At 34.2% G+C, this 27,473-nt stretch overlaps 2 protein-coding genes across 5 annotated transcripts in view; both read left to right on the forward strand.

Annotated features, from left to right (window-relative positions):
- LOC123705475 (calcium-binding mitochondrial carrier protein SCaMC-2) overlaps positions 1-12,619 on the forward strand; it is a 33,959-nt gene extending 21,340 nt beyond the window's left edge. For 2 of the 3 annotated variants that reach the window (XM_045654257.1, XM_045654258.1), the window contains 4 exons: positions 9,533-9,691; positions 9,937-10,513; positions 11,437-11,546; positions 12,045-12,619. In XM_045654257.1, coding sequence (XP_045510213.1) covers positions 9,533-9,691; positions 9,937-10,513; positions 11,437-11,546; positions 12,045-12,119 — 921 coding nt within the window. In that variant the 3' untranslated portion in view covers positions 12,120-12,619. Of the gene's footprint in view, positions 1-5,241; positions 5,546-9,532; positions 9,692-9,936; positions 10,514-11,436; positions 11,547-12,044 lie in introns of those variants that run through there. The other variant, XM_045654259.1, reaches the window with a different exon arrangement.
- Positions 12,620-17,292: 4,673 nt separating this feature from the next.
- LOC123705474 (ATP-binding cassette sub-family F member 2) lies at positions 17,293-27,177 on the forward strand. 2 transcript variants are annotated; one of them, XM_045654256.1, is made up of 12 exons: positions 17,293-17,380; positions 17,604-17,766; positions 17,965-18,171; positions 19,938-20,126; positions 20,701-20,844; positions 21,735-21,858; positions 22,271-22,469; positions 22,871-23,050; positions 23,413-23,553; positions 23,829-24,020; positions 25,225-25,428; positions 25,615-27,177. In XM_045654256.1, the coding sequence occupies exons 2-12, from the start codon at positions 17,619-17,621 to the stop codon at positions 25,747-25,749; spliced, it is 1,863 nt and encodes a 620-aa protein (XP_045510212.1). In that variant the 5' UTR covers positions 17,293-17,380; positions 17,604-17,618; the 3' UTR covers positions 25,750-27,177. The 2 variants fall into 2 exon arrangements, with proteins under 2 accessions (XP_045510212.1, XP_045510211.1); XM_045654255.1 differs by having other exon boundaries at positions 17,318-17,380; positions 17,599-17,766.
- Positions 27,178-27,473: the final 296 nt, after the last annotated feature.

Below are 27,473 nucleotides of genomic sequence, written 5' to 3' on the forward strand. Positions count from 1 at the left end.
GACGATATCTCTACCAACTGTGCAATCTGTGTCTATTCTTCCATGAAGTCTACCTTGTAAAGTGGTCGTCGGAATGTTGTATTGTCGAATTGCGTCTCTAGCCCTGTTTATTGTAAAGTCCGACGGTACGGTAGTAGAAAAGGTTTTACTAAGGTGGCCGTTATTACGCATCGATTCGCTCTATATCGGCCGCAGCTAATAAAAATCTTTTTAGGCGGCCGACTTTAGGATCTAGTGATCAAACGGAGCTGCTGTTTCATTTCTAACCTTATTAATATCACTGCTAACATATAAAATTGCTAAACATGTTATTTAAAGTTTTCATACATTACCCCAATATCGACCACCCGGCCGATGTTGATTGAGATTTATCAATAAATACAGATCCCTAATCTCGGCCCCGCAATTATTTCATTAAAAAGACAAATAAATGTAAAAACACACTATTTTATCGATAATTTGACTGTTTTTCTTTAAGAACATATAAATTTAAATACTATAGGTTTGTTTAAGGACGCTGTCACAAATCTGCGTTACTCAAATTTAGGTATCTAACGTCGCCACGTGGTTCGCGGGAACATCGCGCTCACGTAAACATAGCGCATTCCATTTTATAGACCATCTTCATACTTGATATTATTTTTATTGAAATTGATTCCAGAAGATTACTGGGAACTTTAAAAATTCATTTTGTTACTATTATTAGTAGGTACGATCCTTATAAGTATTTTAGTGTATTTAACCAACTTAAAAAAGTGTGACTATTTTACAACAATTTGAATATGAATTGTATACAATATCGAAGCTTTTTAAGAAATGTATAAAATACTTTTTTAAGAATTATTATCATACATAATATTATATGTTACCGGCAATATATTAAACCCGGCATTGTAAGCAATTCTTAGTAAATGTATGTTATTCCGAGAAACAGTCGGAATAAATAAATTAAATTCGTTACCACACATTCACATTACCTATATCTTTAAATATGAACTTTTCCTAAGTAGCAAACACATTTGCAAATGTGGGTGGTTTTTGGGGTAGCTATTAACCAATATGTGGTCAAAACTAAAATCCAAGATGGCACCGACGAAAATTTGAAATCTTTTCGTCATGGGTGTCATTTTCAAGGAGTTGGAGTAGCTATTAAATAAGTATTAATCAATATGAGGTCAAATCTAAAATCCAAAATGGCGCCGACGACAATTTGACATCATTTCGTCACGGGTGTCATTTTCATGGTTTTTGGGGTAGCTATTAACCAATATGAGGTCAAAACTAAAATCCAAGATGGCGCCGACAAAAATTTTATATATTTTCTTCATGGGTGTCATTTTCATGGTTATTGGGGTAGCTATTAACGAATATGAGGTCAAAACTAAAATCCAAGATGGCGCCGACGAAAATTTTACATCTTTTCGACATGGGTGTCATTTTCATGGTTTTTGGGGTAGCCATTAACCAATATGAGGTCAAAACTAAAATCGAAGATGGCGCCGACGAAAATTTTACATCATTTCGTCACGGGTGTCATTTTCATGGTTATTGGGGTAGCTATTAACGAATATGAGGTCAAAACTAAAATCCAAGATGGCGCCGACGAAAATTTTACATATTTTCGTCATGGGTGTCATTTTCATGGTTTTTGGGGTATCTATTAACCAATATGAGGTCAAAACTAAAATCCAAGATGGTGTCGACGAAACTTTACATCTTTTCGGCATGGGTGTCATTTTCAAGGTTTTTGAGACAGCTATTACCAAATCTCCAATGTAACTGTCGATAATTAGGTATATTTTTCTTACTCCTTTAAAGTAAACTTAAATAAAATAACAAAAACGTTAACAACCACAGTTTTGTAGAAAGTCTTAAAAAAAACAATTTTAAAGAACATTGAAATGCATATTTAGAAATTTAATATAAAACGCAACTCTGTGGCAATCATGTTAATATTCTGACAGATATTAGTAACTTTAAATATATTCTTTAAATATATTCGCTAAACTTTATTTAAAATAAAGTTTATCTAAAACATTTAAACGAAGATAATAAAATAAAAAAGAACGTGTGTGCCGAGAAAACGTGTCAGGAGTGAAACTTCTTTGGCGAGATTCATAGATACCAAAATCGCCGCCTTGCTCCATAACGCGACAGTATTACCATGACGCGATCTTGAAATTCGACGACCATCTTGGATTTTAGTTTTGACCTCATATTCGTTAATAGCTACCCCAAAAACCATGAAAATGACACCCATCACGAAAAATGTCAAATTTTCGTCAGCGCCATCTTGGATTATAGTTTTGACCTCATATTCGTTAATAGCTATCCCAAAAACCATGAAAATGACACCCATGATGAAAAGATGTCAAATTTTTCGTCGGCGCCATCATTGATTATAGTTTTGACCTCATATTCGATAATAGCTACCCCAAAAACCATGAAAATGACACCCATGACGAAAAGATGTAAAATTTTCGTCGGCGCCATCTTGGATTTCAGTTTTGACCTCATATTGGTTAATAGCTACCCCAAAAACCATGAAAATGACACCCATGACGAAAAGATGTAAAATTTTTGTCGGCGCCATCTTGGATTATAGTTTTGACCTCATATTCGTTAATAGCTACCCCAAAAACCATGAAAATGACACCCATGACGAAAAGATGTAAAATTTTCGTCGGCGCCATCTTGGATTTCAGTTTTGACCTCATATTGGTTAATAGCTACCCCAAAAACCATGAAAATGACACCCATGACGAAAAGTTGTAAAATTTTTGTCGGCGCCATCTTGGATTATAGTTTTGACCTCATATTCGTTAATAGCTACCCCAAAAACCATGAAAATGACACCCATGACGAAAAGATGTAAAATTTTCGTCGGCGCCATCTTGGATTTCAGTTTTGACCTCATATTCGGTAATAGCTACCCCAAAAACTATGAAAATGACACCCATCACGAAAAAAAGCCAAATTTTCATCGACGCCATCTTGAATTGTTTTACCCCACCAATCTATTCAACAACCCATAAAAAAGAGGATCTCAGGCAAGGTAATTTTAAAAACATAATTTTAAATTTCAAATAATTGGAATATGAAACTTATACAGTTTACTCATAAAAAGTATCAAATATTTCAAATCACGAAAAAGACAGTGCACGCACAATAATCTTTTTTATTTCGTTTTTATTTTTGGCACGAGGAGCGATACACCCGTCCTTCCAAGAGCGCTTCTGAGCGCGGTCTGACGAACCGCGAGAACAAAATGTATGAAGAAATCGACAAGTATTTTTAATTTAGCTCATTATTGAAATAAAATTTTGATTTAGATTCATAAAAATTACACCATATAAAAAGGACTATATATCCCTCAATAAGATATAGTTAAGAAGATAGATTAGGCTCTTAATTTTCCTAAAATGGTACCGGTTTAGACCCCATTTTTTTGCATTTTATGCGTTTATTGTGATGGAAAAAACGTATTTCAGCGACAATTTTGTATGACGTCGTACAATTTTTATAAGATGAACGTAGAGCTGAATATATTACCTTTAAATTAAGATATTACTATGTTCTCACGTGTAATTGCTTTAAGTTAAAATGGTACCGAAAAACAGCGTGTTTTTGTAAAAATACGTTATAGCGTCCTTAATTCCATTAAACAAAATTAATGGGGGGCCCATGTTGCCACCACCGCTGCTAAGCTTAGTTCAGCTGCATATGCAGTTCGAAGAATAAGGCATTTCACCGATGAAGACACGGCTAGATTGGTTTATTTTAGCTACTTTCATAGCATTATGTCCTATGGAATTCTGCTATGGGGCAGGGCTGCAGATATAGAAACTATATTTATATTACAGAAAAGAGCCATACGCTCTATATATAATTTACGTGCTAGGGACTCACTAAGAGATCTCTTTAAGAATACTGGTATCCTCACAGTACCATCACAGTATATATTTAATAATATTTTATATGTACACAAAAACGCAGACTTACACACAAGAGTAGGAGATAGACACCGTTATGGCACAAGGAACCGAAATAAAATTGAAATGCCATTTTACCGGTTAGCTAAAGTTAAAAATTCATTTATGGGCCAAGGTATACTTTTTTACAACAGAATTCCTCATAGTATTAAAGAGTTTAGTAGTGCTAAATTTAAAAATTATGTAAAAAACGTATTAGTTCAGAGAGCCTATTACAGCATTAAGGAATATATGGAAGATAAAAACCCATGGAGGGTTGTCGCGTAAAAACCACAGGACAGTTCTTTGGCATATTATGATATATACGTACAGTTACTTACATATTTTGTAAAATTAAATTGTAATACTGAAATGATTTAAAAGAGCAACTATGGAGTTTCTTGCCGATTCTTCTCCATAGATACTGCTTTCCGAATCGGTGGTAAATGTTAAAAATATGTATTGACGTTTCAAAAGTGCTTCTCGAAGAAGTCTAATTGAATAAATAAATGTTTGAGTTTGAGTTTAAAATACTTATCCACATAAAGCGTCGACTCAGGGATTTGACTCCGCAATGCCGCCAAACTACGCATATTCGTACCTGCGCGTGCTCTATGGCCAACTGAATCTTCAACAGTTAAGGTACCCACACCGAAATTTGGGAGGTTTTGCTTATGTATATAGAGTCTCTTTTTGCATAAAAAATTTTATGATATAAGATCGATATTTATAGTTATATTCCATTTTCTCGAAAAGGAGATATTAGGAGCAGGCCGATAATAGGAGACTCCACCCTATAATGCTAATTAATAATTATTTTGTGAAATTAGACCTAGTTACTTGAAACGTTTGTAGATCTACTATTATTTTAAATTATAGAGCTTAATCTAATCAGGAATTTACTCGAATTTATTACTATGCTATGGTGCCAAAAAGAGTGCCTAGAGTTAACTCGAAAAATGTATATAAAAATATTTATGAGTGTTGTTTGAACTATATGTTATGTAATATTTATTTTTACGAAGATAATGCTATGTACTTGTTTGTTGGGACTTCGTATTTTTTAATATGAAGGACTCTTAAATTCTTAATATTATGTAGATATAAGGCATACGTATAATGTAGTACGGAAGGAACCCTTTTCATGGCCTGCTTCGCTCTTGGCCGACTTTTTATCCATGTGCATGTGCCGGTAATGGTAAAGCGCCGTTTGCTACTTTCAGGCGACGATATGCGGTTTAAGTACGATGACGTCTACATCAGGTTTAGTCACTGCTCAGTGTGAGAATGTCCGTTGGCATGTCTGTACGCGTGCACGGCATCGTTATCGCGCTCCTACATACTCGAATTAGTTAACTAAAGTTTAAATATTATATATTTATTATAGCTCGATCTGAAAAAGTTCCAAAGAAGCAATCCAACTGTGATTTATTAAGTTTAGTTAATTATTTTATTTATCTTATTTGCGTTATTGTAAACTAGATAAAATGTCTCTGGAACTGGAAGAAGTGACGGGGGCTACGGGCGATGTTTTCGAGGATTTTCTGTTCGTGTTTCGTCGATGTTTGGCAAAGGTAATTATATTCTAAATTCGGGTTACCTAGACTGCACTGAGTTGATGCCAATTTATTCATCGCGGCGATTTCGCCTCGTTCAGACCGAACTGTTATAACATATTTTAAAAATGGATTTCCACGTGTATGGTGATATTTGGGATTGGATAATAAAGGTACTGAATGTTTCCATTTTCCAAATGTCTTTTGGACTCTCACCGATTCATAGTTTCATTCATAACCCGTGTACATAACCTACAAGGAAAAAGATCCACACACTGTGTGGCCACATGCACGCTGTTGCCAAGGCAACGACGAAAATTAAGTTTCTAGAATACCTAGTTGATTCATTAAAATAATTATGTAATTAGGATACGATATAAATTGAATGAACATTTTTTAAGTGACCTTATCTACGAGGAATGATGATAAATATTATTGCAAATTTATTTAATTTGATATTGCTTCCAATTTAATTATCATTTGAAAAAAGTGACTCATTTATTTTTCTTATACATAAGTACAAAATAAATGAAATATACTTTCAACATTTTTGCATAGCGAATTGCATGGCATGATTATGTTGAGCGAATTTTGTTTGATACTTGATATTCCATTCATGTCTTCCATTTACTTTCACTTCAATTATATACCTAACTTAATTAACTTCCAATATTTAATCATTGACAAATACCAATTGCTATGCGACTTTTAACCCGTTCACCCATAAATTAATGTTAGTGGATAACCGTGTTCTTAGACTATTTTAAGAGAAGCTACAATGCGTGCAAAGATTTATTTTTATCCAACCTCACGACACTTATCTAACATCTGTATGTGGCCTCTCTGTCTTCCTGGATTGTGCACGTTACAAAGAACGCCACGTATAAACAATTAGGGCAAAAAGACTAGACTAAGTACATAGCGATCAAGTGTAAACCCCAATATTTCGCACCATATTCGTCATCAATTTCGGCCTTATCGCTGACGTTGGCGAGTAGTTTTGGTAACAGAAACGAGGACACGGCGACTGTCTAACACATTCTAGGTGACATCCGGCCTATATATTTATGTATCTTGCATGACATTCTCAAACATTTTACAATTTTCGTTATCTATATCTACTCCTCTAGAAGATAATTTATAGGTACCTAGTAAGGAAGTAGAAAAAATGAAGTCTTATAAGTATGTACTGTAACTGTCATATGCAGTTAAATATGGGTTTTCTGATCTAGTAGACTTTGCCTTCTAATCGTCGCCCTATAATATTATGTACAGATGACGTAGCTGCGCACGCGCCGCGTTATTGGCGAGTTGCGTCATTCATTATGCTCGTGATTATTTGATACGAGTTCGAGTACGGGGAAATCCTTTTTGATTTTTATCCAAATTCCAAGATTTAATGACAAATTTGTTTTTGAAGTCAGCTCTCAAATTTTTAATGGAATCTTTATGATAAACCAATACCTATTACCTACAATTGGAATTATAAGAGAAAATATTTTATAAATTTATCCATTGTTATAAAAAGATACACGTGTATTTATAGTTGATTAATGTTCGTATTACTCTATCTGGCATCCTCGTGACTCTCAATGTTACATATTAAACATTCTGTTCAATACATACTAAACGCAGTACACGAAGCCAATTTCGAATTATTATTCTTCATAATCACCTAGTGACCGTTTTCGACATATATATCGAATTCCTATTCAAAGCGATGAAGTAAATACTGCCAATCTTGTAACTTGTAAGGCAACATTTAGACTCGTGATTTAAATGTCATTGCGTCCTTTCTAAATTCAACATTTTTATTAAGATTGATTCATTCTTCAATCTGTACGTATAATAATTATAGAATTTGTAATGCCAGACATTCTTATCAGATAAGAGTAAAACATCATGGATAATTTGACTTGATAACGTCATGAAGTACCATTGAATGTTCTTTATAGACTGATGAAAACATGAAATTGGCACTATAAAAATAACTTATAAATTGAAACAAAACACACTAAACATTTCATGAATTTAATTTAAATACTTAAGTTACTGAAAGTTTTTGGTATACCTATTTATAATCTTTATTATAATTGTATATAAAATAAGATATATACTTATATAATTCTAAAAGTTATAATGCATGAATTCTACCTACAGATAATGTTCCGTTGCTGTGCGATTATTCTACAATTATTTATATCAGAATATAAAAAAAAATTGTTAATGTTTAACAGTTTTGTGTTCATAATTACAATAATTATCTGTTCCTGCAAGGCATTGACCTCGTTACGAACCTGAGAGAGCGTATACGATAGGTTGTTAAAGTCAATTAAAAATTACATATATAGGTATATGTAATATATTGTTCATACAATAAGAACATCAAAATGCATTTGATTTCCTAGTTGATTTCGTCAACATGTGTCTGCCTTACGTCTCCTGTATTGCATGTTATTGTAAACTCGTAGGTAATAATCAATTAGGCTAGCAACGTGCCAATTAGACCGAAACACTAACGGAGAATGTAGTTATTGGCCAGTTACTGAGCTATACTACCGAATTGGGTTTACCGTTTAATATCTATTAGTACTTCCATTCAATTAATACTATATGAAGTAGTTTTGGTCTTGTCATTTGAAACGACCTCGTCGCGTTCATGCAATCGTTCAAACGAATAGTTAGGCCACTGTTAAGTCCTTGACATCAATTTTGGAACCAAACGTTAAAGAATTCGTGAAGCTTTTTTATTTGACCTTTGTAGACCCTGAATTTTCTTATAAGGTTTAATTAAGCACAAAATTAAAAAAAAAACTAAGTACTCATGTAGAGAACATTTATATTTTAATTTTAATGCTACACAGAGGTTAGTTTGCTAAAATAATACATGTTAATACTTTCTATGCTTAGAAATTAAGAGGAGAATTTCACTTTCTAATTATGACGCAGCGGTATTTTAAATCGCACGCAAAAATTTCGCGTATGCTTATTAAGAAAGAGTACTATGGTGGCGAAAGCGTCAAAACCGGAACTATGTGGGAACGAGGCTATAGGCTGTAGGTGCTTGTTCACACTAGAACAAATGATTTATACGTTTACAATGATTAACGCTTTGTGATTAGATTAGATTTATTAGCTATTTCTTAGTTAATATTATGTGAGATGGTAAGGTTTAATATTAGATAAACTGTAATATGAACCTCATTAGACCAAAGAGAGGGAAAATCATAATAAAAAGTACAATATGACACTGTCATACTTTGGCCATTAGGAACAGAAACGGATTACAAAACAATTACTAAAGTTTTAGTTGAAATTTCAGGATTTTTTAACTATGAAAGCCACAGCACAAATCTTTATAAAATTTATCATTAATTCAGGTTTAATTAATATCAAATTTATGTATTGGAAGTACCTCGTAACCTTTCTAGTTATCTTGTTCGATATGGAAAGAAACTTCTTTTTACCTATGACGGTAACTAACTTTCATATAAATCAGTCATAATACAATACAATGGTAAATATAAGAAATTAAATAAATTGAAATGAAAAAGAAATTTTATTTTATGAATTTAAATTATTGTCAGAGCGAGCAGTTAACCCTAAAGACGAAAGTATGGACCAGCAAAATAATGAAGCGTAAAAAACATAAGGACTGTTCAAAGGAAGATGACCACCTGAACCCCGAATTAGTTAATAAGTTTTAATTTTTATAACACGTAGTATACCTATATATCATTTGCTGTGTCATGTTTACGATACTAACCACTTTCGTCATGTATGTATCATTTTTATTTCTACTTGTAGTATTTTCGAATTTTTGAAAGCGATAAATATATCTAACCAAATCCAAAAACTGCGCATTATAGATGACCGCGCGATTTACACGTAGTGATCTAATCTTTCTCGCAAGTTTAATTACGTTTGCTCTCGCGTTCGTTGGATTTATTTGTAGAATTATAAATAGTTGCGGTTAATAGTAATGAATTTGTTATCTATTTACAGTACCTCGACATCGGGGAGGATATGAACGTACCCGATGACTTCACACAAAGTGAACTACAGACTGGGAAGTGGTGGCGACATTTGCTAGCAGGTGGCATCGCCGGTGCGTTCAGCAGAACGTGCACGGCTCCTCTCGATAGACTTAAAGTATTCCTGCAGGTAATTACATTACATTTCTTTACACAATGTGCAAAATAATCTTAGAAATAACAATATGGCTCTTTGCCAACGCGTCGTTTTTTCTTATAGATTCTTGCTTTTTATTACAACGTACATGCTACCTAAAAATAAGTCATTATATGTAAACAAAAATCATCTTTGAATAAAATATTCCGAATTGACCAAAGAGGAGTGTTACAATAGGCGTCATTTGCATGTGATTTATCTAATTTCCATCGTTTTAGGTGAATCCAACCAGGGAGAACATGTCGAAATGTTTAGCAAGAATGATCAACGAGGGTGGCGTGACGGGGCTGTGGCGCGGCAACGGGATCAACGTGATCAAGATCGCGCCCGAGTCCGCCATTAAGTTCGCCGCGTACGAGCAAGTGAAGCGGCTCATAAAGGGAGACAAGAAGAATCACCCGCTCGCTATACACGAGCGGTTCGTGGCCGGCGCGTCGGCCGGTGCGATTAGCCAAACTGTGATCTACCCACTAGAGGTGCTAAAGACGAGATTAGCTTTAAGGAAAACGGGTCAATACCACGGTATTATGGACGCGGCGCGGAAGATATACGCGCGCGAGGGACTCAAGTGCTTCTACAAGGGATACATTCCAAATATCCTGGGGATAGTGCCTTACGCGGGCATCGACCTGGCGGTGTACGAGACGCTCAAGAAGAAGTACATTAGTAAATACCAAGCGAACAATTCGCAGCCGGGCATTTTGTTGCTGCTGGCGTGCGGCAGCGCGTCGTGCACGCTGGGGCAGGTGTGCTCCTACCCGCTGGCCTTGGTTCGCACCAGGCTGCAAGCTCAAGGTACATTATTTGCCACGAGAATTTTCACTGTACATTCACATTGCGATCTAGATTAAATATCAGTTCTGCAGAAATAGTAATCCACAAATACATTAATAAAATATAAGTAACATATTGTGTATTCACTCACTTCCTATAGATTGCACGGTATCTCCTTTTCTAGAAATTGTAACACACGTTTCCGCGTTTTTCTTAATCACTTATCGCAAGCGCTGCGTAGATAATTATTATTATGAGTCATCTATTTATTCATAGTATTTGTTAATTTCTTCTTATGTTTAATTGAGTAAGTTTTATACATAATATTTCGACTAAAAATAAATTTGTATCTTTGCACTCAACACGATGATAATATTATGGAAAAATAAAAAGTATCATTCGAATATTGAAACAAATTTGTAGGTACAAACGGGGTAAATGTGCTTCATAATGATGACATTATAATTACGTATAATGTCCAAGGTATATTGTTTAAAGTTATTCACGTTAATGCCTACCGTTAGGTTTATTCACCGACACAAAGGAGTAAAATATTCTTTTTATTCTATTCTAGACATACTTTATGATAAGTACTTATATAAATATTTTTATTTATATACCTAGTCAACTCGGGCGCAGCATAGGCCTATACAATAATAATTAATGAAATTAAAAACAATAATTGCCAATTTTGAATTGTACATATTTTCCTTGTATGTATAATAATTTCTTGTATATTAAATACTAGCTTACCGCCCGCGGCTTCGCCCGCTTTGTCTAAAACCTAATAAATTATATACTAAAACCTTCCTCTTTAATCACTCTATCTATTAAAAAAAAACTCATCAAAATCCGTTGCGTAGTTTTAAAGATAAAGGGACATAGGGACAGAGAAAGCGACTTTGTTTTATACTATGTATTGACATGGTATTGTAATATTACAGAGCGATCAGCAAAAGGCGCAGAGGGCACAATGAGCGGCGTGTTCAGAGACATTGTACAGCGCGAGGGCTTCCGTGGCCTTTACCGCGGCATTACGCCTAACTTCATCAAGGTAATTATCTATAACAATACCACTGGGGGATTATACAAATATAAGTACACGTTGTTAATTGTATTTACTTTTATGAAGGGTGAAGGAATAGTAAAGGTTTTGCGTAATTTATGGTAGTTATTGAAATGTATAGACATTTTTCGAGAGCAAATTGTTTTTTAATGCTTGACATTGTTCATAGAACAAAAAGGATGTTACCGGCTACTGTAATAATTGATAAGCGTCCATGAATATCCACTTCACCGGGGATTTTTTTAAATATATTTTATTTAATCTATTCGAAAAATATTTGTACATTTCAATGAATATAATTTTAATTATTTATTCAATATGATTATCAACATATCAGAGTAAGGTTATCTATGTATTTGCAAATTTCGCATCGGTCACTTCGAAATAAAAAGCGCTAACTAATTTTATTTGTCCAAAATCGGGTCTTACTCTGATATGCACGAAGCATGTATAGCCTAGTACTAATGATGTAAAAATGAACTAAAGGTGATCCCCGCCGTGTCGATCTCGTACGTGGTGTACGAGTACGCGAGCCGCTCGCTCGGCGTCAACATGACGTGATTCCCGCGCCGCGCCCGCTGCACTCGACCCACGGACCGTCGTCCACTCGCCGCGCGGCCGGTTATATCGCTCTATCGAAACACCGCTTGAACGTGGGCGCTCCACGCTGATTGGCTGAGCCGACACAGCGTACGCGCCGCCGCAACAACGCTAGCTGCTGATTGGCTGAGGCGGACGCGCTGCCGCAGTAACGTAGTACGCTGATTAGCCAATGCAACAGTGCGCGTCACACCGCCGTGCCGCGCCACACCGGACCGGTGCCTCCTTAGAGCGATATCACTACTATCGACATTCTAATCGCATTAGCAAATTTTGCATTTGTAAATAGCTCTCCTCTACTCTAAGACTATTTATTGAATTTGTGACTCTTCGATTCCATTAGTTTTTTATCTCTTGACGTTGAATGTTATTTAAACGAGAACTTCAATTGGTCTGACTTTGGAATCCAGCGCAGTGCTGGATAATAATCTGTGATTATAATAAATTATGTATTTTTTTTAGTTTTTTTCTTTTTATTTATTGTCCTTGTCCCATAATAGCTAAAAAGTAATTTATATTGCAATTTCGGCGTTAATTTAATTGTTATGCTTGTTAAATATTTTGTTACGAATTTGTAAGTATTATTTACTTAACTGGTTTACGGTTTTGGCTGTTACTAAAAATTATATTAGCATTTCCTTTACATTATAGATAGAATTTATTAATAAGTAGTAGCGGTTGATTTGTTCATTGTCTACTGTATCAAACTGCCAACTTTTTAGTTTTCGTCATTCCGTTTAAGTTTAATTAAAGACAACACATATTCCATCCTACGTTATTTTGTATAACATTATCGTCGCCGTAAAAGCATGCTTTTGTTATAGTTATATATCGAACCATTGCAAGGTCATTGAATCGCATTCAATAGGAACATTGAGCATGTAATATTTATAGTTAGTAACTTAGCCTGATTAAATGCTCTCTAATGCTTTGATTGTCATGTTATGCAAATTGAAAGACAAGTGCTTCCGCGTCAAAGTAACCTTATAGTACGGGAGCTAGCAACGTTTAAAAAAAAGTCATTTTAGTATAGTTGGGTTTTTGATATACTGTTTCTCTTGCTATTTCGGTTAGAGTCCGGGCTGTCTGGCTGGCCGCAGTTAATTATTCAATATAAGTATTAAAAAAGGATAATATAATAGGTATAAATAATAAAGTTATTACTTACCTTTTAAGCGGACTCATGTTGATGTAATTTCACTTATTTCGATGACATTTTAGTTATTTTGAAATAAAAATTGCGTCTGGCACCTATTTTACAACGAAAAAAACGTCTTGCAATAAAAAAATTATGTCTGATGGATCTATCTAAAGGCAAAAGATTAAAAATTACGCGTTAAAAAATGACTTTAAATTAAGGATATTTTCCTGTGCAGATAAGATGCGCACTAATAAACGCAACCACTGCGGCCAGCCAGACAGCCCGGACTGTAACCGAAATAGCAAGAGGAACAGCATATCAAAGAACCAACTATACTAAAATGCTCACTTGTCAACGTTGCTACCTCCTAGAATATTATAGAAAGACCTACCCCAAAGAATCTCTTTTTTCTTAATTTTAGGTCTAAAGTAATGCATTAGATGCTAGTGAGACATTTAGTTAGAAATAAATTGAAATAATCTTAATAACTTATTGTGATTACTGTAATAAAAACTGTTTTGTTTCATTGTAGGTACGTACGTACGTATTTGTTAATATAATTGGCGTTGAATTCGTTTGCAAATAATATCTTATTAGATATCTAATATTTTTATAATTCCTATTTAAAGGTGAAATATTAAATGTTATATACATACCTATTTATAATTATTATAGATATTGGAAGAAATTTAGTGTGGAAGCTATAAGTTATAACAGTCATGAAACATTTGAATTAGATTAAACAATAGAAACGTCGATATATTCAATACTTCAGTCTCCCCGATGGCCTGAATAAAGTAAAGCGCATTTCCATGTTAAATTGGTACAAAATGAACGCATTAAATTCTCTCATGTGACTTATAAATATCGATCGATCATCATTACGATTCTGTAATCTGATATTTTATATACATTTTGCTATAATTTGTAGCCTAGGTACATAATTCATCAAAGCAATAATTACATTACCATGGTCTGTTCTCGTCTCTAGCAACATTTTATAGCTATTGCTGTCTTATGGGATATACTCGTTTAATATATATTGTGTTATTATACTGTAGTTATTAAGTGTGATATTTTGTGTTGTATTTTACTGTTTTTAATTGGAATCAAGGTTGTTTTATAGTACTTAGTAACGAACGAAGGAATACCATAAATTTGATTACGTTTATATACTAAGATAAAACAAACAGTCCAAATTAAGTAAGAGTATACAATTAAATAATTTTCTTGTAACTAGGATGAAAATTGGTCTAGTGATATTAATTGAATTACTCAATTTACTATAAACAGAAGCAATATAAAACATTTACTAAACATCGAACGCCAGTTAAAAAATGTAATCAAAATAACGTTTTAATATATACGTATCCCTAAAACAATTAAATTATTGAATGAGTGCGTATTTTTAATATGATGAAGCAATCTGCCTGATTGTGTGTATGATTGACTGTTGTCTGTTATCACCAAATAAAGTTATAAAAATATAAAAAAAATTATTTATCATTATATAACTCATTTAAATGTGTGTTTTAAAGAATATTTATGAAAAGACCCTATTTTAATAGTTATTAAAACAATGTTGAAGATTAATAATACCTAGTTATTGAAATAGTCTCGTTGCTTAACTTTTTCTCATTCTTAAAATCTATTTCAAATTTTTATCTTCTCACATAACAAACTCAATTTACGGTGTCCCTAATAAATATCATAGATGTACCTATTTAGAACTAAAAAAATGTCTTGTTCCATACTGTGTCAGAATAAGTGGGAAGACATCCTGAGCAAGAATTTCATTATAAACGTGGCATGGCTATTTCAACTACTTAATCAGGATGTAATAATTATAGGAGCAATTACCACTGTATGGTGCCTTTTACAGCATATTTAAAAATGTTTCTCGCCTAACTCCAAAATTTCTAATATGCAATAACGGTGGAATCAACAATAACAATGAGTAACTTCAAATTGTATAATGTTAACATGTGTACGAAATAATTTATTGCTTGGAAACTATTCAATAATAAGCTTAGCCTTAGCTGTAAGTGCATACTGTAACTTATTATGTTTGTTGAAATATTGCAATAAATTATTGTTTGTTGATTATAATTAAATCAATTTTCCTCTAAATGCTTTTAATTGTTTTATCCCAAGACGTTTTAAACATACCCTAAATCCTACATACACACCTAAGCACAACAAGGTACTTTTTTATAGGTAGTCTATATAGAATTGGAAAAGAAAATCGTGAGTGCCATCGTTTATAAGAAAATAAAGCTCTTATTTATTGCCTAGACTCAAGAGTAACAGCTACTCGTCGTGCTTTAACCCAAAGCTAGCACTGGTTATTATTATAACATAAAACATTAAATTTTTATACAAATATTTTGTTTGAGCAAATATTTTTTTTCATAATAATTTATAAGGTCTCTCTGATGTCTCTCTGTGATATCTCTCATATACCTACTTAGGTTCGCTTAAGCTTTTTCCGTATAAAAAATGATTCATTGATGTGGGCCTGCAGTTCCCGCGTGATCTATCAGAAAACCAATTATTGTCACTAGTAGTTATACATGTTAAAGAAAACGAAATTTTTTACAAACAATAATACAGGTTTCCGGCTGCTGGAAGTGGTGAGGAGTAACATTACCCCTCTTCCATTCCCACCATCATACATCAAATATAGTTAACTAGCTTTCCGCCCTCGGCCTCGGCTTAGCCCGCACAGTCAAAGAAAAACCCGCATAGTCCCGTTCCCGTGGGATTTCCGGGATAAAACCTATCCTATGTCCCGGGGAAAATAGTAGCCTATGTCCTTTCTCGGGTATCAAAATATCTCTATACCAAATTTCATGCAAATTGGTTCAGTAGTTAGGCGTGATTGAGTAACAGACAGACAGACAGAGTTACTTTCGCATTTATAATATAAGTATGGATAATACCTAATGTTAATATAGAATAGAATCAATAGTTTGAATATCTTCCGCTTCTCCCAACAGAAGAATTCCAATGGACGTGATGCTGTGATACTTGATTTAAGGCCTACCGCACATGGGCCACCGGCAAGTGATATTTGCCGCCACGAAGATTGGTGTGTCGGCAAATATCACTTGCCGACACATCAATATCGGCAAGTGATATTTGCCGATCACGGTTGACGCCTGTGGCGGCCACACGCTACACGCTACACGCTTCTAGCTTCGCGTGGCAGCGTTCGTGGCTGTGGCCCGTAAATTACTAGCGGTCCACCCCGGCTTCGCCCGTGGTACCTACATATGAAAAATAGATGTTGGCCGATTCTCAGACTTACACGATATGCACAGAAAATTTCATGAGAATCGGTCCAGCCGTTTCGGAGGAGTATGGCAACGAAAACTGTGACACGAGAATTTTAATATAATACTAGCTTACCGCCCGCGGCTTCGCCTGCTTTCTCAACGATTTGAGATTTAAACTATCCTATCTCTCAAGTTGGATCGAACTGCACATGGTGTGCGAATTTTATTATAATCGGTTATGTGGTTTAGGAGTCCATTGAGGACAAACATTGTGACACGAGATTTATATATATTAGAAATAATGTACAAAGGACACAAAATACACCCAATGCATTATTTGTAGTTCTCATACGCTGTATATTATATTATTATGTCTGGTAGAAGAAGGCTAAAAGATCTAACTATGTATCTGTGATCACAGATCGTGTCCGAGGCCCCTGTAGATAAGAAACCAAATTGTTTATTTTTACTTCTTTAATAATGTAAAATGCTAGTATCAAAATTGTTTTAGTCTCAAGATACTAAACTGTGAAACATACACTAATGAATGCAGCGTGCTCAATTCAATTTATATTTTGTGATCACAGCTTCACAGAAACTGTTCTGTGTTTGTGATCAATTTGCGATCCATGTTTCATAAATATATATTCTGTGGTACATTAAATACTCTGTTGTTCATGGTAAGTTAGACATTTATATTTGACAGTTAGATGACAATTCAGTGACTTTGTTAAATTGTCTTTCTTTTATAAGCAGCACGTGTAGACGCGGTTGACTTCATTATCGTCGCATGAAATTAATAGGTATTCAATTCATTTACAAGTTTTATTGAGAAAAATATAAGTTAGGTGTTAATTTGAACTTAGAGTGATCTAAATTTTAAGTAATCAGTATCATAAAATCTAAAATTATGAATCATCTGAACATTGTTTTAAGTGTGTAACGAGCTGTGTAATGCGGTTTCATAAAGTAACTAACATGAACTGTTCACGTGCAACTTTTAATGGAAATCATTTTCCAGTTTAGGTTACATATATAACAATGCCATCTGACGCGAAGAAACGAGCACAGCAAAAGAAAAAAGAACAAGCGAGCAATAGAAATAAAAAACCCATCGCGAAAGTAAACGCGGATCAGAATGGTGCAGACACCAACGGTACTAAAGAAGAACGTGAGCTCACCGCTGAAGGTAATTTAGTCACGCCTTATGTTTTATTTTTAATTTAAAAAAGCGAAATAATACACTTCTATAGCGTATATTTTATTTGGTTTCGTTGTATCCACCTAAAATAAGTAGAAGTGTTTGAAAACAAATTGTAAAAAAAAAACAAAATAAACAACATAAATTATTGTTGATGAAATGACCTATTGTCTTATTGTTTTGCAGAGGCATTATGTCTCAAGTTGGAAGCTGAAGCAAAGATGAATTCTGAAGCAAGGTCATGCACTGGTACTCTGGCCGTCCATCCACGATCTAGGGACATCAAGATAGCTAATTTCTCCATCACTTTCTATGGAAGTGAACTGTTACAGGACACCCTGTTGGAATTGAACTGTGGCAGAAGATATGGCCTTGTGGGATTGAATGGATGTGGTATGTATATTCTCATCTACATTTAGAATTAATTATCTATTAAACATATTTTATGTTTAGTAATTGAAAATTGTTATGACCAATAATATTTTTTACATTGATTTTAATTACTTCTATGCTATTGCAAGTTAGTCTTTATCATATTAAAGAATAATTGATTAATTACTTCAAACCACTACAGTACTGTATTATAAGATAAGCGTGAAAATACAATTAATTTTGTCTTCAATGTCCAATTTATAAGTTGTATGTAACTGCAACAAATTAGTTTTATTCTGTGACAAAAGTGATACTTTCTAATATTATGATGACAGAATTGATTTTACAATTTGTTCTATAATTGTGTCAACCTTTTGTGACTACCTACTGAAGCATTGAATACATTTTTAAAAGGTTGGTTTCAATAATGGTCATGATTATATGCCCACTTATCTCTTCTCTTTTGTAGTATTATGTCTTATTTATGGCTATGCAAATGACTTATTTAACCTTTATGTGATTTGGCGAAATTTTCTATGCTATTAAAAATATTTTTTGTAATTAAAAAAGATATACTTTTTTTTCAACAACTTTTCATTTATTTAGCAAATATATTATCATGATAGCAATGTTGAGAAATGAAGTCAGGATCTATTCATATTATAAGTTTCTTATTATTATTGTTAATATTTCTGGATTTCTAATTACATTATTCAATGAATAAGTTTTAACCAAGGATTGAAAAATCAGCCCTAAATCATAGATCTAGAATGTAAGTACAATGTATAAAGTGTCTATAAATATGGTATATAGATAATAATTGGCATGTGGGTTGAACTGTGGAACGTGAAAGGTTATATAAATTAGTATGGGGACTTTATTTTAAATGTGCAGCTGTATAAGTGCGGTAAAACTCCCATGTGTCCATTGATTATCTTGTAGAGTTGTTGAATTTTAAATGCATTGCTTTTCAATAGGTTTCAAAATAAATTTAAATATATCCTATCCTATTATATTATAAATGCAAAGTATGGGAGGTTGGATGTTTGTATATTTGTTACTGTTTTACAAAAAAACTACTGGATGAAACTTTATAGTAACATAATATATATTAGTATAATACATGAGCTATATAAATTCTTGATTTTGAAACTGCACAGCTCAGCTAGATTTAATATTTTTATTCATATGATTTAATTAGGAATATATTTTGTTTAAATATAAAATTCAATATGTTAATAATATGTTTGCACTGCAAATTTAAAAATTTAATTGCAATTGCTTTCTTCATTTTGGTCCCTTGTGTAGGACTGAGCAAATGTACTTAACATCTGTTTCACTGATCAATTTTGTTTATGGACATGTCCAGGGGTAATCACCTTGCCACAAACCCTTCAACATCAAGATATTGTAAATAAAAAAAAAAGGGTAATCACCTTCTGTACCACCTGCCAGTTTTGTTTGTTTGCAACAGGAAACAAACCAAACACTCATTGGTTTTACACTCATGCATTAACACACACACATCACAGAGTGCTATATCCAATTTGCTTGCGAATTTAAAAGATTTATGTATTTTTTGTGGTTTATACATAAATTATTTGATGGACCTTCATTATGTATATCACGACAGTGTAGCGAGCCTATGTGTCGTGTGATCGACCGTTATTGTAGACGGCAAGCGTCGGCGATTATTTGTTGGCCCAACGCAGCCCATTGTGTAGAGGGTCCATGAACTGCATTTCTCACATGACAGGCACTACAAAGTAATCAACAAACAATTACAGGAAAGTCTTCCCTGCTCGCCGCGCTCGGTCGGCGCGAAGTGCCGATACCGAATCACATAGATATCTTCCACTTGACGCGCGAGATGCCCGCGTCCGACAAGACGGCGCTCGAGTGCGTCATGGAGGTGGACGAAGAGCGCATACAGCTGGAAAAGCTGGCTGAGGAGCTAGCCCACTGTGAGGATGATGGTAAGGGAATTTATATTATCGATTATATCAAATATCGAAAAAAAAAGTACAGCATCGATTATCAAAATTAATTTAGAGAGGGTTGATTCGGCTAATCAGATTGACTAGTAATAAAGAAAATGAAATGACCCAGATAAGCTTTGTTAAATTTAACATAGTTAAGCAATACTAGATGCATTTGGTTTTATGGAAAATTACAATGGGAATCAATTCTTCTGTTTAGAAGATACACTTAAACATTATTTTAAAATAGCTATTTATCTTTTCATTGCCAGATAATAAAATTTCCATTTAAAAGGGCAAACAGGAAATATATTTTATCTAGATTATAAATACAATAAAAAATATTTGTTAGAACAATTTTAGAAATATGACTGAGGTATTTTCTAGTGTTACTTCAATTCTGTATTATGATTTATAAGACAATATTTTATCCATATAATTATTTATCACAAATATAAGGTCAATATAAGAATAAATAGTAATTAATATAATATAAATAAAATATAATAAAAATATAAGAATAAATGTTTCCCGCTACATTGGTGCTGTATTCATAAATGTATTGTTGCAGAATCACAGGAACAATTGCTTGACGTGTACGATCGTCTTGAGGACTTGAGTGCCGATACCGCGGAGGCGCGTGCTGCTAACATCCTTCACGGTCTTGGCTTCTCGAAGGAAATGCAGCAAAAGGCTACTAAGGACTTTTCTGGAGGTAATTATGTTGCTAAATATAACAATAACTACTTAATAAGTTAATAGTAACAGAATTATAGCAATTATAATATGTGGATGTTATAATGTGGACGTGATGAATGAAAATTAATTTTATTTACTAAATTTAATTAAATGTTTATGGTATATGGCTTTAATGAATAAAAACTTTGGTAAGTCCATAAATTAATGAAAACGGTTAATTTGTTCAATGTTCATGGAATGAATACAAATGCGAAGTAAAACAAAGCCTACACTTCAACATAGAAAATGTAATATAAGAAATAACACGCGAGACCGGCTTAAATATTAGTTTTAATGTAATAAGAATGTACTGTGATTCTACACAGCTACCTAATTGATGTAGATAGCTGATAACAAAACGCAGCAAGTCAACGACTACCTATTAGAAAAATCAGGGTAGTTGGGTCAAACGTCGTATAAACAACGAACGAATGCGCCACGAGTCAAAGGAAATTTATAGTATTCGACAGCTAAGCATGTTCAGGCATGAAATAATGACAATTTCATTAAGGGCCGATTTTTCAATGCCCAGATAAACAGCTAGATAGACTTTATTCTTCAGTTAACAAAATATTCAATTTTTCAATAGACAAATAGGACTTATCTATCGAATAACTACGTTATTTGAGGAATAAATCTATCTGCTGCTCCAATGGCCAGATAGCGTGCTATTCGACGATTAGACGTTTGAGTTGACAACTGACGCGTCAAATTTGGGATATTTTCGTATGTAATAACATAGAGCGTAGAATTTTTACAATAAAGCCTCTTTCTATAAAATAACCAACAACCTATCTCTAAAATTAATTGATATAATATGCTGTCCTCAAATCGAATACAAACCAATAAAATAACCGTATCCCACAGGTTGGCGTATGCGTATCGCTCTCGCGCGCGCTCTGTACGTGAAGCCTCACCTCTTGCTGCTCGACGAGCCCACCAACCATCTCGACCTTGACGCCTGTGTGTGGCTCGAAGAGGAACTCAAACAGTAAGTTATATTATTACTTAGAGAATGCTAATAAGTTACACAAATAATGTTATTATAGTCATTTGTTTGTATTGTGTTGTCTTTTAAATGTATGTCTTTGTATGTAGGAGGTATTGTTATATTAACTTATTTAAAAACTATTTAACATGCAAACTATGAATTTCTCAGTCTATAAGCTTAAAGTATTGATATACCTATATTTAGTTGACCTATTTAAATATTTTAAAATGAACTCGGATATTTTGAAATTTTACGACTCAAACATTTCACACTATACAGCTTACCATTATGGAAGATGAACATTCTAAATTACTTAAATATGGGATCCTTACGTTTATGAACACAATTACTTTATTAATACAGTCTCTATGGAACAAACTAAACAACTAAATAAAACTACTCATTCTTCCAGGTATAAACGGATTCTAGTACTGATCTCACACTCGCAAGATTTCCTGAATGGCGTGTGCACAAACATTATACACATGAGCAAGCGCCGGCTGAAGTACTACACGGGTAACTACGAGGCATTCGTGCGCACGCGCATGGAGCTGCTCGAGAATCAGATGAAACAGTACAACTGGGAGCAAGACCAGATCGCGCATATGAAGGTACAGATAATAAAGTGTTATTTTTTATTTCATCTTGAAATTAACACATAGACATACACAAAGACACAATATTTTAAAATCAGATACATTCATGGTGTAATTTCTTAAATTAGTGAACACAACATGCAATGTTATTGTACAATTATAAATAGGTACTGTTTTGTACAAAGTGGATGGAATTAATACATATTGATATTGTCCGTCCGTGTCTTGTATGTTTATGATTGATTTCGAAGTTTTTACAGTTTATTAAATCAAATACAATTTATTTTAATATTTTTGTGTAGTATGTAATTAATAATTATTATTTTATGAGTTTAACAACATTAAAACAACTTTTGATTATGTATTTCCATCACAGCATTTAAAAATAGGGTTAATAATACAATTTTATTCCACAGAACTATATTGCTCGGTTCGGTCACGGTTCAGCGAAACTGGCTCGTCAGGCGCAATCCAAGGAGAAGACTCTCGCTAAGATGGTGGCTCAAGGGCTCACTGAGAAGGTGGTGGACGATAAAATTCTTAACTTCTACTTCCCATCCTGCGGCAAAGTGCCACCACCCGTTATTATGGTCCAGGTAAATTGTATTTCATTGTACATAAAAAAATTAAAAAGATTTTGTTGAAACGTTAAAGAATAGACTTGTATGGAATTACTTACTTTAATGTTTTTTATTCATTCACTAATGCAAAAAATAATATTTTTAAAGTGAAACTTCTTTAGGCGCGTTGAGAGTAAAATTTCAAGGTCGTGTCATGGCAATGCCTTCACGTCATAGATGAAGGCGACGATATTGGTATCTTATAATCTTGCCAAAGAAGTTTCACTTCTGACATGTGACACGACACATTTTTTTTGGTCAACATTCGATATTTCAAATTATCTGTGTTGTATTTTATCATCTTATTTAATATCTTGTTAATATTTTGTATTGTGTAGAATGTGGCGTTCCGTTACACGGACGAAGGGCCGTGGATCTACAAGAACCTGGAGTTCGGTATCGACCTCGACACGCGGCTCGCGCTCGTCGGCCCCAACGGGGCTGGCAAGTCCACGCTGCTCAAACTTTTGTATGGAGATGTGAGTGTTTATTAAAATTAATTTATGTCAATGCACATAACTCGTTTACGATTTGAAAAAAATTAAATTAAAATTTTTATTGTTTCACAATTTTGAAAAAATGGCTAATAAATGCCTATACAAACCGGATTATCCGTTACCGCCTTGGGTAGCAGTATCCTTTAGGTATTAATTTGATTATATTGAGTAAATAAAATTGTTTTTACTGTCTTGTCGCCCATATAAATGGACCCAAAAGACAAAATTTCAAATTAAAATGTAAAAACCGTTTCCAGCTGGTCCCCACCACGGGCATGATCCGCAAGAACTCTCACCTGCGCATCGGCCGCTACCACCAGCACCTGCACGAGCTGTTGGACCTCGACCTGTCCCCGCTGGACTACATGATGAAGGAGTTCCCCGAGGTGCGGGAGCGGGAGGAGATGAGGAAGATCATCGGACGGTACGGGCTCACTGGTAGACAACAGGTAATTAATATATTTTGTTGGAATAACCAATTTCATAATTCTATTGATACAATCTCTATAATATAAAAATGAATCACAAAATGTGTTGGTAAGCGCATAACTCGAGAACGGCTGAACCGATTTCGTTAATTCTTTTTTATTATATTCCTTGAAGTATGAGGATGGTTCTTATGTAGAGAAAACGTAAATATTTACCAAGGGCGAAACCGGGGCGGACCGCTAGTTTAAAATAAAATAATGAGTGATTTAACCGATTTTAAACACTCTTTGGTAGTGTTAGGCGCGCCGCACACCAGCGCCACATGCTACATGCATCGAACATTTACGTCGCCACAATCAATGCGCTACAATTCAGCTTTTAAGCATACCCAGGGCACTGGGTATGAATGCTACAAATGTATTGTATATGCGCACATCGGAAGCACAGTTGTAGCGTGGCACCGCTTTGAGAATGTCGACATCATCGTCTGATGACGACGATTTCTTGGTGTGGCGCCACAAATAACGAACGTGTTCGATCTTGAATTCGTGTAGCGCGGACAACGTCTCGCCACAAAGTGCGCCCGCTACAAATGTTTCCTCGGTGTGCGTGCTCGCGTACAAATATATGGGGGCGATAAATGTGTCGCGTTTCAAATGTGGCGCCACAATTATCGAGATACAAATGTATGCCTGGTGTGCGGCGCGCCTTACGTTAGGACTCGATTCACGTTAAACCGTGCCGAGGAAGGGCCGTGAAACAAATGAAACAATATCCATTCACATGCACATCATGTCTGTGCCATGGTTAGGCTCATGCCTAACCATGGCACAGACATGATTCATAATTCATATCACTTCATACAAAAAGTAAACAAAAATGTTTGAATGAGCCCCGGACAGAGTACGGCCCGGTTGCGATATGGTGTAGCGAAAATCATCCTTTACAGGACTAGGTGTTCAACATTCCATAAATCAACTCTAATACTAAACTCAACCCCCACATTCTAGGTGTAACCCACATACTAATCAAATAAGCTTTATTGTTTCCATACAATACAGTTAAATTACAATTAGGTGCAATTTATTTTTTTATGCAACCTGGTCTTTGGCTGAGTGCATCCAATTTCCGCCCGCAGTGGCTACTATTTCGTTGTGAGAAGACGATAACCCTTTGAAGTTCAACCACTAGATCTTGGATACTAAACTGGTCTCCACATTGCAGGTGTGCCCGATGCGCCAGCTGTCGGACGGTCAGCGTTGCCGCGTGGTGTTCGCGTGGCTCGCGTGGCAGACCCCGCACCTGCTGCTGCTGGACGAACCCACTAACCACTTGGACATGGAGACGATAGATGCTCTCGGTGATGCTATTAACGAGTTCGATGGCGGCATGGTGCTGGTCAGCCACGACTTTAGACTCATCAACCAGGTAACTGCTAATATAGTGATGTGTAATTAAGTCAACATAAATCGCACAATTTTTTTTTGTAGCAGGTCGCAGTGTATAAGTAGCAGAAAAATATTAATATTTTAACATTGGTATTGAGTTCTACCCCCTTTCAAATCAATATTTTTGTATTTATCACGATTTTAATTACCTCCTTTAACTTTCTAGGTTGCCGAAGAGATTTGGATCTGTGAAAATGGAGCTGTTACGAAATGGGAGGGCGGTATCCTTAAATACAAGGATCACCTCAAGTCGAAAATATTGAAGGACAACGCAGACAATGCGGCTAAAATGCGAAAATAAACTTACTTTCAAAACCATCTCAATATTTCCCTAACAAAAACAATTGACTTGATCATTTAGATTCAATTATTATTTTAAGTTAAAAATCTGACTTTTCATTACTTTTTTTAATCCAGCCTGTAAAGGGTCTTATGAATAAGACAAAATTTAAATCCGCTTGCCATTGCTTACAAACTTTAACAGTTTTAGATTGACATTCATTTTGATATTGAATGTATGTGCTATTCTATGCCTTTTTTAATATGACATGCATTTTTTATGTATTCTCGTCCTCTGCTTTAATCATATTATTAATTCTGTAAAATTATTTTACAAGCAAGCGGATTTTAATTGCTTTTCACAATGATTATTCACTCAAAAATTGGCACAATTACGGCGAATGTTCGTCGAAACATGACTTTATTAATAAAAACGATGGGATATCGTTTTGATATTTGAGAGCGACATAAAATCGAGCCTTTAATTGTTATAATTAGATAGCTAGATGCACTAAATTCTCGCTTGCACTGTACCGTGCAATATGTATACTTACAAATGGTGCACCAGTAATTGTTATGTAATTAGAAAATTTAGCCTCAAATAACTTACAAACGAAGCGAAATAGAAGTATTATAATGATAGTGATATTGTTTGTTTACTGTTAATGCTAACAACAATTTTTAGTAAAATATATACACGTTTAATCGATTACGTTGTGAGATACATAATATAGCTAAATGGGGTAGTAGTCGGTCCGTATTCTCCCAGTGTTTCTTGTTGAATGTCAATAGTGCGGACTTGGTGTGTATCCAGGTGAAAAATAATGTAGTTTATATGCATTATGCAGTATCTGAAGTGTTTTTTTCTAATAATTTTCGTCAATTGATTTCATTTTGATTTGAGTTAATCGTTAATATTTCAGTTGATTTGGTTGATTGTGATTTAAGTACATCTTGATATTTTGTCTTCATTTATGTGCCTTATATTTCATGTGCTCAAATTATTACGCGTATACATGTTATAAGCCTTGTGCGAATTACAGCATGGGCCGGCTATGTTATAAAGTGAAGCGAACGAGTAGATCCTATATATTAATTTATTGTTCACGTTGGCTCGCTCGGCTGTAAGCTTTGCTTTCCCTTTTGTATTTTCAGTGACATTGGGTTTTTGAAATATTTTAACACAATCTTTAGATACCTAACTAACCACGTGATTTTGAAATAAGTATATGTATGTTTTATTTATATTATTTACAATACAAACGACTAAAGCAATAATAGGTGATTAGATAAATATTTATTGTTAATTCAAAAACCCAGTTGTATTACTTATAACTCCGATACATCATTTAAATAGTAATTGTAATTGACCAATACAGTGTGATCTAGGAACTAATTGATTTATTTGTGAATATAAATGATTGTGATTTCAATAAATTGATCAAACGGTGAATTTTTTTTAACTAATTTCCCTTTGTGTTATACCCGTCACAACTATCTTTAGAACTAATGATTACCTATTTAAAGAATTAGATTTTTTATATATTAGTTAAAGTACCTATTTGAGATTTCAAAATTGTTATCCTGGATATTTCATCAGATGATTAGGTAATGTGTTTAACTGAATACTATAACATTTTCTTATTAATTTTTCTCCGTCTTTTTAATTTCTAGCAAATTTATTAGTAATCAATTAAGATGCCTGAACCGATTTTAATCAAACTGTCATGATAAAAGTAGATAAAA

Source organism: Colias croceus, chromosome Z, assembly GCF_905220415.1.
Source record: "Colias croceus chromosome Z, ilColCroc2.1".
Lineage (NCBI taxonomy): Eukaryota > Metazoa > Arthropoda > Insecta > Lepidoptera > Pieridae > Colias > Colias croceus.

What these genes read in the sequence shown, in the direction of transcription:
- LOC123705474 (XM_045654256.1), top strand. Translation starts at nt 17,619, where the DNA reads ATGCCATCTGACGCGAAGAAACGAGCACAGCAAAAGAAAAAAGAACAA. An exon ending in TACTAAGGACTTTTCTGGAG is followed by an intron (nt 20,845 to 21,734) that starts GTAATTATGTTG and finishes CGTATCCCACAG; the next exon opens with GTTGGCGTATGCGTATCGCT. An exon ending in ACTTTAGACTCATCAACCAG is followed by an intron (nt 25,429 to 25,614) that starts GTAACTGCTAAT and finishes TTAACTTTCTAG; the next exon opens with GTTGCCGAAGAGATTTGGAT.